Raw genomic sequence first — 14,990 nt, forward strand, 5'->3', positions numbered from 1 at the left:
GAAGGGAGCTTTTGGTAACAGGTGCATTTTCCTAAGCCCTGAAATATTAGGTTTGCTCTCTGGGAACAGAAATGAGGTAGTGGGTGAACTTTGTCCTAGGGTGGGGTTGACACGTTTATGCTTGCTGAAATGGTGTAACTTTAAATTATTGTCTGTATTTCAACAGGGAAATTATCTGGACTAACAGTTCAATGTTGCCCTTAAGTCTATGACTATTTACTACATAGCACAAAGAGAGACATGTAGGGGAGACCCATCTCTTCCTAGGCTTGACATCGGCCTGTGTTCAGTAGGGACTTGCTGACAGTGTGGAAACCTCTCCCAAGTTTCGATGGCAATTATACTGTAAAGCCGAGGAACAAAACCAATTTCAGTCAATAGACTCACCAAGTGTTATATATCTCCAGGGCTGGCAACAGTAGAAAAATGTCTAATCTCCTTCTCAGACGAGCCGACACCACCCAGAGTACGGCACTTAGGTGTCTCTGGTGCATAAATCAGTTACTACTGGAAATACCTTTTCAGTAAATTACTTTCTCTGAAGATTTCGAATCAGACTAAGCCTACATACAGCTCAATAAATTTCTCCTAATTAAACATGCAGGCTTACAGGTAAAATTAATAACCAGCCTCTTGAACTTTATTAAATGCAATCAGACACAAGTTAGAAACAGCTAACTGTGAATAAATGTTAAGTGAAAGGCAGTGTGGACGTTTTAGTTCACTGTGTTCCGATGGGCATGTGCACGCCCTTCTGCGCTCTCACAGTAGTGGCCTCCTATAAAGGTATTCTTTTAGCACAGTACATTGTGAGAGCCTTACTCCACGTGGGAACAGCCCACTGGCGCTTACCCTATTCTTTGGGGAGAGACAGAGTTCCATTCTCAGAATACCAAATTACTAATCCCATCAGTCATTACAAACACTCAAAGAATGCACATGCCTTCACTCAGACACCAACAATCATATTTTAACCACCCAGTTGTTGAAAATTATGTGAAAGCTAACGGAAAGTTGAGCATTTTCGCCTACATAAACCCAGTCAGTTTGTCTAGGACAAAGTCTCTTCATTGAAATGCTCGGGCATGCACGAGTGGAATGCACTGTTTTTCTAACTGCTGAATTTCTCAGCCGTGGGGAAGAAAAAAAAATTCTCTCCATCCAAGGCACTAACCTTGCGACAGTGCATTTTAACACTCTAATCAGAGGCGGTATATAAAATCTTATTTGTAAATGATAAAGTCAACCTGGTTCTTTTAAGGGAAACAAATGAGTTTTCAACACATAAATAAATAAGGAGTTTAATCAGCACAGAAGGCAAACTGGCAAGTCTTTTTGTCAAAATTGCTCCCTGTATACCCAGAGTCTGAGATCTATAACCTGCAATCTACTCTTGCAATGCCTAGGAGAGACCACATATAAGTAAGTAGAGCTCTGTGCTTAAAGAAAAAAAGGAGATTAGAATACTCTAAAACCATTTCACAAAATGAAGCATGAAATTGGCTCTATTTCTTCTACTAACAATGACCGAGGACGGTCGGAAACCGAAGCCTTGTCCAGACTCAACACTCAGGTATTTAGCAGGGTCAGGAAAGGCCCAGTGCAAAGGAACTCCTATCTGTGTGAGCGTGTGCTCCACAGGAAAAACCATTCTCAACACAAGAGGCCAGTGGAAGGCCCTGCCTCCTGAACACAGCATGAAGACTTCTTGCACAGGACTGCACGTGAACGGAGCTGTCTTATTCTATAAGAGAGTCAACAACAGCTGAGAAAGAACAGAACCCATCATGTTACTGTGCTGGCTCTGATGATCCTCAACTGTGGAGCTCTTTCCTGATTTTATTCTCAAACTCCTTGGCCCAGGCTCAGTTCACTTTCCTGGCTTGGGTTACCTCTGTGCTACCATTAGCCAATGCCACAGGCCCCTTCCCAGAAGCAACCACTCAGTAGCCTGTTTCAACAGCTGGATTCTATGTCTGATAGTCTATGGTTAAAGGTTCATGGGATGGAATGTGGGGCTAGCTCGTAAGGCATAGGAAGCAGGGTATCCCTTTTTTCTCTGAGAATTGACCCAACACAGGGAGATATCATACTTTCCTGGCATTTCTTAACTCTGAGCCAAAGAAAATACCCTCATTAAAATGCTGAATTACTAAGCCAGAATTTTCCTGACTAGTTTAAGAGCCTAAAATGATTCCAGAAAATACCGAATTAGAAAAATAAAGTTCCCCCACCCCTGTAGAATTTATCAGTCTTAATTTATGTTAATTCTGGTAATCCCCAGAATTCTTGACACTCAAGCTTATTAGGACTTCATCTTTGCTCCTTGGCAGGGTGTCCCCCCCGCCCCCAAATCCCTTTAGTCTTATACATTAAACAGTAGTTTAAAAAGATTTAATCCATTTCTGCAGTGCTATGTGGAAATATGCATCAACACCTAGAAGTAATTTTAGAAACCGAGAGATACGCTTTTCAAGCACACACACGAGGCCCCACTGTCTCAGAACTACCTGACTCGATGGAGTAGAGCACTTCAGCATTTCTCCCTTTGTCTCTGTCCAGAGCTGTAACCTGTAGCACGACCGAGCCCACGGCTGCCGACTCATAAACCCGCCCTTCATAGGACGAACTGGTGAACCACGGAGAGTGGTCATTCATGTCACTGACATTCACAATGATTCTGGCAAAGTTGCGTTTCACAGGGACATCCTGATCCCGGACCTGGGGAAAAGAAATTAACACGTTGTTTTACTATACCGGGGTTCTTCTTTCTGGTGGATTTTTTTAAAGTAAAATAATAAACAAATAAATAAGATCACTGTCCCTTTCCACCACAGGAAACCTGCCCGTGTTAAGAGGTGCATGTGTACCATGACTGTGAGGACGTGCTGGTGAATGGCTTCGTGATCGAGCTTCTCAGATGTGTAGAGAGCGCCTGTTGCAGGATCGAGGCGGAATTTCTTGAGACTTGCTGGATCTATGCTGCTCTGGAGGGTGTAGATCAGTTTGTTTTTCTCGTCCCTGTCTACGGCGCTGATTTGCAGAATCTCTGTTTCTGGCTCTGTGTCTTCGGGAACAGAGACTTCGTATTTCGAGGTAGAAAACTGAGGGCGGTGGTCATTGGTATCTATTACTTTGATGAGTACCTGGAACGAGGGGCGAAGGCTCAAATAAAGACGCAGTCATAATTATGTCTTAACACTTAAATAAAAATACATAGGTATTGAAAAATATAGAATATAAGAGACTGTCTACAGCTTAATCTTTGGTATACAATTTAGTTAATATTTAACAATAACTATGGAGATAGAATTCTGGTTGCAGTTGAAAACTGTGAAATACAGGCTAAGTTCTCACAGGTCTACATGAGACCTTTGAAGATTACTCATGGAAAGGTATTGGAGTTTACTCTGCCAGGATTACAGTGTATCCATCCCTACATCAGATTTACACCAGTGAGAGGGGTGGTAACACTATCTAAATTTCTCATTCTAATCTCTGAGTCTCCAAGTTTTTAATACAAAGGAACAACTAGAAATGGCTGAAGACACAGTTCAGCGATTGGGCCCGTTCTTGCATGCAGGAGCTGGGCGTTAGAGACCCCACCACCACTAAGGTAAAGACATGTGGTTTGAAATTAAATTTCTGTGACTGCAACACCTATACAAGTAGTGACTGTTCTTTCCTAACAGTAATTAAGAAGGTTGAAAAGAAAAACTCCTGTCAAATATGGTGCCATATGACAGCTTTAGAGCAAAAAGACAGATCTCAAAGGACTTGGTCATAATTGGAAACAAAACATATTTACCTTGACAGATTACTAATTTTTGGAATGAAATGACATAGATGCATAAAACTTAATGAAAATCATAAACGTTTATAGTTTATAAACCAGAAAGCTGAGCTCCACTGGCTTCTACAGAACACAGGGATTTGTTAATGTAAGAGGAAAAAGGGGCCAAAGTTTTAGAAATGCCAGCTAATTATAGACCTCACCATTCCACCCACGAGAAGGCAGAATTTTCACGAGGCCGTGGCAGTGTCCCCAAAGAACACCACATCAGCAGAGGATGCATTTTCATATTCATTCTATGTGAATACTAAGTTCACTCACCAAACCACAAAGAAAGATTGTATGTGAATAGTACGTTTCCATCTGAAACTACGGATGACTCACTTTTTAAGGTTAAGGGGGACCCAGGACGCACAGCTGTCAAAGGAAGTTCCTTTATAAACCCAAGCACAGTCTGTTTACAAATTTAAACTTAAGTTGATCATGGTGTGAGAACCAGGCAGAGGTGAGTCTGATGCTAACCTCTACTAAACAAAAGGCTGAAGAGAACTAGCAACCCATGTATGTAATTGGTGAGACGAATGCAGACTGAGCGCTGGCTCAGCTCTCTCCCACAAGGTCTGAGGGTGAAAGGCAAGTGTGTAACAGTGACCTTCCTCATTACACTTTCGATCTCGCTGGGTCGTATCCGATTTCTACCAAGCCCAAAATCTGCTAGCACACCATAAGATGAGCCCTTTTAAAGTCCAGAGGCTGGCTGGGACCTTCCAAAGCAAGGAGTTCTGGGATGAGAATAGTCAGCCAGGAAGGTCAGAGTTGAAGATGCAGACCTATCTTTTAGAGACTGGAAAGACTTGGACCTGAAAGAACAAAGGATCGGGATGAATGTGGACCTGATGCAGCCTCAAATCCCAAGCTAAGGATGGAGAGTGAGCGATCCTGTCCACCTCACGGATTTTCACCAGAGGAAACACCTTCACCCTCTCATCTCAGTCAAGTGGACCATTTTTGTGGCAGGTGGCCCCAGGGGGATTTCAGGGACCAGAGATGCGGAAGTAAGTGCAGTTACAGAGGTGTGGGGTCAGGAGCCTGCACGGTGAGGCTGTGTGATGTCTGTGTCATATGATCATGTCCTGGGGACAGGCGGTACAGTATGAAGAACAAGCCCTCTGTGGCATCCCCCTTGACCCTTCTAAGAACTGGGAAGGCGGCTAGTAGTGCTCTCACTCTCCCCCATGTGGCAATGGAAGCAGAGGGAGCCTGACCTTCGTCCCTGCACGAGAGGAAGGGATGGAGACAAGCCTCAAACAGGACTGCCTGCCCAGAAAGTAATGAACCTAAAGGCCAGAGAAGGGAAAGAAAACTTAAGAGTGAAGCTTCTTCAACACCACCCCCACTCTGTCTTTAAAAAAAAAAAGGCAGCTGGATTCTGAAGTTATCCGGAGAGGCAAAAGAGAGAAAGAAAAGGATCCAACCTCGGGCTGGGGAGCATCCTGAGTGGAATCACGACGCGGTGTGCCCAGAACAGTGGCATCCCCCATGCCTCCTTCCTGCTTGAACATCGCCCAAACCCTCTCGCACGCAGCACCTGTGCTGCTGACCTGATAACAGAGAGCTGCTCCGAGAGTTCTTGATTGTCGCCAACACAGCTGCATCTGCTCGTGCTCCTGGCCTTATCAGCACAGGCCGGGTGCCTGAGAGTCTCTTCACAGGATACACCCTACTCCGTTCCAGATCTCTATCTCCCTGCACACGGTCCCAGACAGAAACCTAAACCTAATTACTGCTTGTTCCCTTTGTCCCCGCCACCCCAGGTCAGCCTGGCTGTCACAGCTCATATATTCTCATAGCCTCTCCGTGCCAGCGATCCCTTGGGATCCTGTCAGGGCTCTCTGAAGGTGCTTCAGGGTAGATTACAGGACTATAAACACTGCCCTGGAATTTAAAAGAAAGGGAGACTAATTAATCTCCTGTGTTTCAGAGGAATTTATATCAAAATTTCAGGCATCCAACTGCACTAAATAAAAGTGCGGTTTTGGGGAAAGGAAGGAGTGCATTGCTAATTATATCCTAATGAGGTAATATCACCATGTGGAGACAAGGTTGTAGCAATGAGGAAGGCTGTCCTGGAGGGCCATCTCCACGCTCTCTCAAATTCCTCTGACCACATTCCCAGTTAGTTGTGTGACACAGACTGTGCACAGTGACCACATAAATCTCTCCAAGAATGACTGCTAAGGTTCACTGCAATCTTTGATACTTTGATTCTCACTTTCATTCCCTACAGTTTAACATCAGGGGTTTATCCTCAAAGGACAAAGCTGACTTCTGCTGCTTGTCACTTCAGCGAGAATACCAAGAACCAAACAGCAATGACAAAATGGCACTGGGTCATCCACGTGGCGACTCAAAAAGAGGACCCTAAGGCATAGGCCATGGCACGCAAAACCAATCTCACATACATGCAAACCACAAGTGTTTGAAGAAAGGAGTAGGACATTAGTTACCTAGTCACTTATTAGCCGAGCATACATCTTAGTCCGTAACTTTTAAACATTAAGGTAACTCACTGTCAGAGCAGACGACCTGTCTCATTGACGACTTCAGAGAGCACAATCTGAAGATGGAGGGCAAGCATTCAGAAGCACCTCAGTCCTAGCTTTGGCTTTCTTAGGGACATCTGAGGGACACACAAGCCTTGAGTGTCTGTCATCCTAATCTCAGGACCAAGAGAACAGGACTCAGGTCTCTTACCAGTTATTGCTTCTGAGCAAACAAGTGATGTAATAAAACTGTTCAACAAGCACTTGTGAATGAGTGAGTGGGTGAATGAATGAATCAGTGAATGAACAAAGGCTTCCTCCTAAACCCCACAATTACTAGTGATCCAGGAACATCACTCTGGACAGCCAGTACTAAGAATCAAAGAGAATTCATTTGAAATAGAGAATTCGATTAACTTACAGGGTTTTAACCTTTAAGTTTGAAAACCAGAAATCCAGCCAGCTATTGATTCTCAGATAGAAACAAACACGTACAGGGAATTATTGCTGCAGATTCCATGAGCTTGGGGTTAAATGATAAAAGAGGAGGGGGAAAGAAGGGGAGGGATACTGCCAGCAACTTGAGATATTAGAGCTCCAAGAATTTACATCAATAAGTTATCTGTCCCTAAATAAGGACTCATGGTGTGTACAGCAGGACACAACGGCCCGTGCTGTGTGCGCATCCTTCCGTGGGGGTATTAGTTTTCCCAGCCCCTCTGACGAACACATCACTGGCGTTCACTGACCTGGGTGAGGATAGTGGAGGTCCCGTCTGTCGCCTCCACTGTGAGGTTATAGCTGGACTTCTGCTCTGCGTCAAGGGGCTTGGCCACAATGATGGTTCCAGTGCCCTTGTCCACATCAAAGTGACTGTCATAGTTGCCCCCTAGTTGAAATGAGGACAAACAGAAGTGCTAGAGAAAAATCACACAGTCAAGATCTGCCGCGTGTTTTACGGCTTTCTGATACTTAATGGCCGGGAAAACAGATGTTTAATATAACCATCCAAGTGGTTCCAAGGAACTATGATTTCAAAATGCAGGAAAGGAGAATGGCCAGCTCTTCGGTAGGGAAAACCTGGACCTTAATCTGAGGGAGGCCAAGAACTGAGACAGCAGCTCCACAAACAGAAGCCTGCTGGTATGACCTGTCGATCACTTGGCTTTTTGGCCATTATTAAAATGTGTCCATCACTATGAAACCCTCACTGTGTAGGTTTCATTACTGAAAAACAATTATACTAATCTGAATATACTAACTAGGAATGACTATTAAAAATACATGCCGATATGTTTCTGAAAGAAACAGTTCTAGTTAACCTGAATCAGACCATTACAAACTCCTTAAAACGACTTTCAGAAGCAGTTCCTGTCCTACTAATCCCACCCCGTTATACCCCTGACTATATTTGAAACAAAACTCTCTTCACACTCATGGAACTGCAGACACATTATGGAGAGAAGTGGAATGAAGGTGAGGTTTAATGTCACACTGAAACTCTATGGCTAAATCAGAAACAAAACACACACGTATCATCATCATCAACCAATCAACCAAACCAGAAACTAGTGATGCAGGGACGAGGAAAAAAATAAAATAAATGAACAAACAAACAAAGCAACCGACATGTTGGTGACTGGGATGGGCAGTCATGCATTCACTATGAAAAGAACCATGGTGGGTGGGGAAAAAGGTCTCTGGAAACAGAAATCCATGCTTTGACTTTTTGATCTCATAATCACGTGGCAAATTATGTGATCTCAGCAGATACCTTCTGCTGTACAGTTCAGGTCACAAGTCATCTGAAAGATGTAAAACGCCTCTCTAGCGAGTGCGTCTCCTGGCACAGCCAAAGGAGGCAAGCAAGCGTGGAAAGCAAGCAGAGAAGAACAGTCAATCAAACCGGTTCCCGACAGGAAGGGAGGAAAATAAAGGCTGATAAGGCACAACGAAAGATGGTTAATCTGGAAATGTGAGAAAAGGGAAGGTAAACGTCGTGGTTATGGTTAGCTATGGCATTGGTCATTTGCCCTTCAAGATCTACAGTAATGGCGGCTTCAGAGGTAACCATTGCACTTACTGGGCTTAAAAAGCAGAAGGAAGTGGCTAAGTTCTACCTCGACACACTTTTGATTCATTAAGTATTCCTGTGATTAAAGTGTTGTGGAAGGAGAAAAACGTCTAAAGCTAGTCTCTGTAGCCCATGCTCACGATCCCAGCTAACTTAGGAGGCTGAGGCAGAAGTGTTGGCAAGTTTGAAGCCACCCTGAGCAACTTAGCAAAACCCTGTCTCAAGATTAAAAAATTAAAAACAAGGCCAAGTGTGCGGCGTCGAGGTGGAGAGCTTGCTTGTCTAAGTGGGTGGGAAGTGCAGGGATCATGTGAGCTTTGAGCTGTACTGCAGCCTCTTAAAGAGTAAACTGAGTAAGCGTGAGTTCACTAAATAACAAAAATGCTGACTGGAGCATGTATATCTTAGAAGAGGGTGAAGCTTCCTGAAAAGTGAGGTACACAGTACTCAGAAGCTGTAGTCAACAGTAGAGATTTCATACAGTCGCAAACAGTAGCGTGTGTGTGTGTGTGAGAGAGAGAGAGAGAGAAAGAGAGAGAGACAGAGAGAGAGAGAGACAGAGAGAAAGGGGAAAGAAGAGAGAAGGGAACAGGAAGAGGGAGAGGGAGAGGGCAAGCATGAGAAACTGGTCCAAACCATTTAAGTTCCTAAAATTACCTGTGTATGTCCAAGAAAGAATTTTGTAAAGGTGTTAATTGACGTGACAGCTATTTCATGTTTATTCTTTTGAAATTTTTATGTGTACGGCTGTTTTCCCATTGTGTGTTAATCTGCAGACATCCACCCCATAGGCATGCAGTGACCCTGAAGGCCAGGAGGAGGCATCATGCTCCCTGGAATTGGTGTTATAGATTGTAAGCTGTCATGTGGGTTCTGGAATTCAAGCTGGGCCCCTCTGGAAGAGTCACCAGTTCTCTCGTCTGCTGGACCGCTTCTCTGCACCCAGAAGTACTTATTTTAATATATGTTGTGAGAACTTTTGCTGATGTCAAACCACTGCAGTGTAAGGAAATTCTTCACCTATAGATCTTTCTCAGATTTACATTCTAACATGTGAACAAAAATGAGAAAGCCACATCAGGTTATCGGTAACCCACACAAGGATGACGAGAGCCATGAGCAGCACGTACCGATGATGTCAAACCACAGAGGCATGCCAGGAGGCTCAACGGAGATCACGCCGATCATGTGAGCCACCGGATCACTCTCCATTACAGTAAACGAGAAAACCGATTCCTCAAACGAAATCGGCTCCAAGGACGGCTTGGGTTTGGAGATCCACTCAATATGGAGTCTGGTGGTCGATGACTTCTGGGGGCGCCCATTGTCAATTGCCTTAATCTATTAAATATGAACAGAGGAGAAAAAAACAGCAGATCACACATTACATCGGCTAACTGAATCCAAGACTGGTTTGATTGCCTAAAAGTGTCTGATACTCCAAACTTGTGTCTGAATGCAGTGTACGCTTACTACAGATTGAGTTTCATGGCCATCCTTGTTTAAGCCCGCACTTCCCAAATGTCCAGCTCTGTCTGTCAGGTTACAACCCTGAAGTCACTTTCTCAACAGAGAGAAAGAAGAATCTAATGACAAGGTTTGCAGAAAGGCAGGAGAGAAATCCGACTCACAGAAAGAATGTCGTATTCTCCAGCCGCAGAGAACTTTTTGGATGAGACCACTCCTGTCTTGGGTTCAATGGAAAACCGGCCGTGCTCGTTCCCTTCCTCGATGCTGTAGGAGAGCTCGGCATTGGGCCCTTCATCCTTATCTGCGGCTATGACTCGGTAGAGAGGCTCGCGCTTCGCGCTCCGGTCTCCATCAGCTTTTTCTCGCTCCGGGAGCCTGATTTTATAAAACTTCTGAAGGAACTGAGGCCTGTTGTCGTTCTCATCCAGGATTTTCACAATGACCCTGGCAATGGTGGATCTGGGAGGTACACCATTGTCTGTCACAGTAACCTGGGGTGTAAAGGTAAGAGACATCAGCATGTTGGAGTATCAAAAACTGAGTGCTTTAGGTCAATAAAAGATGTTGAATATTTTTTAAGCACTCTTAAAAAAAATTCCCTTTGTGCATTTAAACACAAAGTCCCCACATGCCATATTGAAAGACTGCCATTTTTAAGGGTTTTTTTGTGAAGTATTACAAATTTAAATATTACATGTTTGAATACTAACCACAATATTGATAGTTTCTCACACTATGTGAAATGCTTAAGAAGAGGGACAAACACGTAAGCCTACTGCGTCACATAAGGTTTTCAGGAAAAACAAAAAAGCCATGTGAGGTAACTGGCTTCATGCGCTCAGGTGTCTGATACGATGCTACTGCCTACGCCTGCGTCAGCATCGCCCTTCAAAGTTCACATTTACAGCTGCATGTGTGAACAATACTGGCCCTCGTCATGACTTCCGTCAGTAAAGCTCCACCTCCTTCTATATTAACTGAAGATATTGAGAACATTGAGAGACTAAAATTTTTCATGAAAGTCTGTTCTTTTGGAAACTCGGTAGTTGTAATAAAAGCGTGAATATATCACTGAGGGACTTGTCAGGAGGATTCAGAAAAATAACAGTTGCTTTTGTACACAGAAGCACAAGGTTTATTATCTTCCTAAGCTTTTCAGGATAAAACAAGATTACTGTTTTAATGCTGGCTGCTCTGAACACTTCCTGACTGTCACGTGTCAGGTGACCAGTACAGGAGGGGAACTGTAACCCAACACTATGCATCGAAGGTTTCATTTAGTTTAGTGTCAGCAAATAGCTTTTCCAACGTCTGAAGTCTGAAGTAATATACATTCCTCTCCAGGGCAGTCGGACTGACACCAGTTGGTCTTCAAATAAAGACACCAAAGAATGACACACACACACACACACACACACACACGGCATGTGCACAAGTGCCTCCCCATCTTTCCCGTCAATGCCTTAGCACTGTCTGCAAAGCCTTATGTGTAGGTTGATGTTGCTATGCAGGTGAAGGCAGACACAAGGTAAGACGGGGCCTGTCATTGGATGAGAAGGAACAGAGGTTTTAGAAGGAAAGGGAGAGGCAGAAAGGAAAAAACAACAACATGTAGGCAGACGTAAATGATCCTCACCATGCATCTCTACATAGACACAGGTTGTTATGAATATTTCTTAAAGGATGCATTTCTACAGGTCAATTTGTCTTATGTAGGTGAGATGTTTATGTCGTTCTCAATTGGTTGTGAGTTTACTGTGTGGATGGATTATGGATTGAGAATTTAACAGGTAAATCTGATTGTTGGGTTGCAGTTTGTTGAGTCTTGATTTTACTGGGTGGCTGGGATCAGAGAGTTCGCAGATAGCAGAGAGCTGCCAGGAGACATACTAATCAGAGATAAGCTATGGTAAGTTCCATTTGGCCCCATGGGTGCCCGAACTATCACTAGAGACCAGCGTGGATGGCCCGCAGACCACCTGGGTCAAAGAGTACTTGGGGGCATCGTGGAGCTGCTGAGATAAAGTACCCGGCAGTGCCATGCAGTCCCATAGGTGCCGGCACTAGAGAGAGTGCAAGATACCCCTCAGTGCCACGTGGCCCTACAGGTACTGGTTGGTGGTAGTGCGGGATAAAAGTTTCCGCCTTTTTTTTTTAATATTTACCTCCACACTTATGTGTCTTAGGGCTGCTTCTGACACTCCCTGTGAAACGGGACTCTACACTAAGTATAGAACTGCTGTGAAACCTGAAGTTACAACCAGAGGGATGGGGTGACCAGGGGAGCGTGCAGTCACCTGAGAATGAATCTTGGCACATCCCCGTGCTTTCTCTCTTTGGTATCCATCCATACCTTCCTTGGGTCAATTTCTGTAGTAACTGAATGAAAATTCAAAGCCCTGCTCTGTAATGAAGAAAATGAATTCAAGGGAGCCACACGATCTGTAAATGAAAACTCAATTCCAGTCGGAATTACTGTTAGCAAGACACGGGGGCTCTGAAGCCAACTGCTAGCCTATGCGTGTGCATGCGGGCACATGCACATGCAGGCTTAAAAAGAAGTGTTTTACTAATGACGTAGGCTATTTTGACCAGAGATGAAATTGAATAGACAGCAGGAGTAAGTTTTGTTTAAAAAGAAATTGCAAGTCATCGTTTAGAATTTTCTCTACAAACCACACTGTTCAAGAGTTTGGATGTGTCACACGGTCGGCTCACAAACAACAAAAGCACCTGACCCTATGCTCTGCTAGTGAACTTTAGAGAAATGTTCTCGGAAGCACGGGCTTCCTCTGCTGTGCCCTGTCTCTGAAGGTGGCTGCCCCCGTTCATCTCCATGCCACGAGCTACCTGTCTCCTTCAAACCACCTCCCCCCAACCCCAACAAACACACACACACACACACACACACACACACACACACACACACACACACACACACCTTCATTCTGCAAACTATTGGCTTCCAACCAAAACGGGGTAAACGAGTTAGTGCAGAAACATCTTAAATTAACCAAAATATTTAGAAAGAGGAAATGTTCATTCAACTCCCACCTTCTTTTACTTTTGATACTTTTTAGAAAAACGTCTTTAGGTTACAAATAAATGCAAGTGCACCACTCCATGAGCAATGCAAGGCTTTAAGTGAGTGCAAAACCACCTGGAAATAAACGCACACAGTTTAAACAGTTAGGCCTGATCTACAGATACATCTAAAAGGCATAACCGGGAGAAGTCTAGGGAAGGTAAGAGAAAAATATCACTTCTGTAATAAAACTCAAATGCCTTTGGTCACCAAAGTATTTGTCAGTCTGTGTGAGGGGTGCGTGTAATGAAGTACAAAATTCAGAAAGGTACATAGGACTGAGTTCCTTTTCTCTGAGGATGGATCGAGGTGGGGGAGGGGGTTCATAATGAAGCATTAGCAGCTATGAACGGCGGACGACAGGAGTGGAGGTGCTCTCGCGGTGTTTACGACTTAAATGCTTTAAAAGCAATTAGAAATAAAGGAAAACTTACTTCCAGAATGTGTTCATCCTGCTGCTCTCGGTCCAGCTTCCTCGATGTGGTTGTGATGAGACCTGGAAAACAGGGGACATTTATTGATCCTAACAGAATACCATCCATCAACATGTCTGATTATTTTACCTAGAAGCTGCAGGAATGCTGTGTACTTTCTTGCCCTAATGCTTCTTGGGAACACCAGACAAAGGACAGAACTATTATGACATAAGACATTTGGTCTTAAGACATTTTGTCAGAATAAAATTTTAAAGGCAAAGTGAAGTTATCCAGAACTTAATCTTTACCTGTGTCTCTAATACCTGCTCCAGAGATAAGATGAGGAGTACAGTTCCATAACTATGCTAAAAAGGAAGCGTTAGAAACCTATAACTTGGGCTGGAGAGATGGCTCAGCGTTTAAGAGCACTGGCTGCTCTTCCAGAGGTCCTGAGTTCAATTCCCAGCAACCACACTCTGTAAGTGGGATCTGACACCCTCTTGTGTTATGTCTGAGGACAGCTACGGTGTATTTATATACCTAAAATAAATCTTTTTTTAAAAGAAAGAAACCTATAACTTACTATCTTCTGGTCATCTATCTTCAAATGAAGAATTATAATTAAAAAAGAGATAAAATGTTTCAGGTAATGTTGCTTCAACAAGTCAGTTAATTTACAATAAGAGATTAAGAAAACGATGCTGGCCCTGAAGCCCCATTTCTCTGATTATATTATCAAACTAGAATAAAACACCAATCTCTCTCTTTAACTTTCACCTTAATGTCTCTTGAACTGTCAATATACACCACGAGCAAGGAGACTGCCGAAGTTGTTAAAATGTATTTGGATGCTCGGCTAAAGTGAGCTCCACTAACCAGGAAAGCAGCAGTTCTCCACCTTCCTAATCCTGCGACCCGTTAACACAGTTCCTCATGCCGTGGCGAACCCGAATCATAAAATCATTTTTGTTGCTATTTCATAACCATCATTTTGCTGCTGTTAACAACTACAATGCAGATTTCTGTGTCTTCTGATGGTCCTAAGATAGGTCTGTGAAAGGGTCACTGGACTCCCCAGACGGGTGGCAACCTTGGGTTGAGAAACACTGCACTAAATCACTCGGTACAGTTAGCACCTGCAGCGTCAGGCGCGCTGGAGCGGTGTAAGAACCCGCTAGATCTGATTTCATTCGGGTGAAGTTCGCTCAGCCGGATGGGTGCTGGTCCATCCTTCTCCAGTACTCCAGTACTGCCCGGAAAATAGCTCAGTAATTCAGCAACCAGCTTTGCAGCTGGGGCTGTGTGAACACGACCGGGCCAGGTGACACTGCAGGATGAAACTCCCAAGGTCCTGCTGCTTACCATGGAGCTACTGACTTAATGGCTTCCAGGGGTGGCCAAGTGAGCTTCCTTTGAGAGTGTGAGTCTGTATGAGCAGATAATTCTCCGGAGTTTGGTCCCACACACTATAAGCTTATGGGAATATAAATTGGACTTGGTAGGACATTTTTTTTTCTTTTAAATGAGAATGTGAAACTAGAAGGGCGGAGGGGAGAGAGATGAATATGATCAAATCATGCTATAGAAAATTCTCAAAGATCAAATGAAA

The 14,990-nt window shown here is 43.9% G+C and overlaps 1 protein-coding gene across 14 annotated transcripts in view; it reads right to left on the reverse strand.

Annotated features, from left to right (window-relative positions):
- Fat1 (FAT atypical cadherin 1) overlaps positions 1-14,990 on the reverse strand; it is a 119,417-nt gene that overhangs the window by 31,333 nt on the left and 73,094 nt on the right. For 10 of the 14 annotated variants that reach the window (XR_005494675.2, XM_063275784.1, XM_039094866.2 and 7 more), the window contains exons 4-10: positions 13,400-13,461; positions 10,042-10,371; positions 9,541-9,751; positions 8,111-8,179; positions 7,086-7,225; positions 2,871-3,146; positions 2,511-2,721 (exon numbers count right to left, since the gene is read on the reverse strand). Coding sequence is in view for 13 of the 14 variants with exons in the window: in XM_063275784.1 (XP_063131854.1) it covers positions 2,511-2,721; positions 2,871-3,146; positions 7,086-7,225; positions 8,111-8,179; positions 9,541-9,751; positions 10,042-10,371; positions 13,400-13,461 (1,299 nt within the window). In the remaining variant the exon portion in view is untranslated. 14 annotated transcript variants of the gene reach the window in all.

The sequence above is a fragment of the Rattus norvegicus genome, chromosome 16, assembly GCF_036323735.1.
Source record: "Rattus norvegicus strain BN/NHsdMcwi chromosome 16, GRCr8, whole genome shotgun sequence".
Lineage (NCBI taxonomy): Eukaryota > Metazoa > Chordata > Mammalia > Rodentia > Muridae > Rattus > Rattus norvegicus.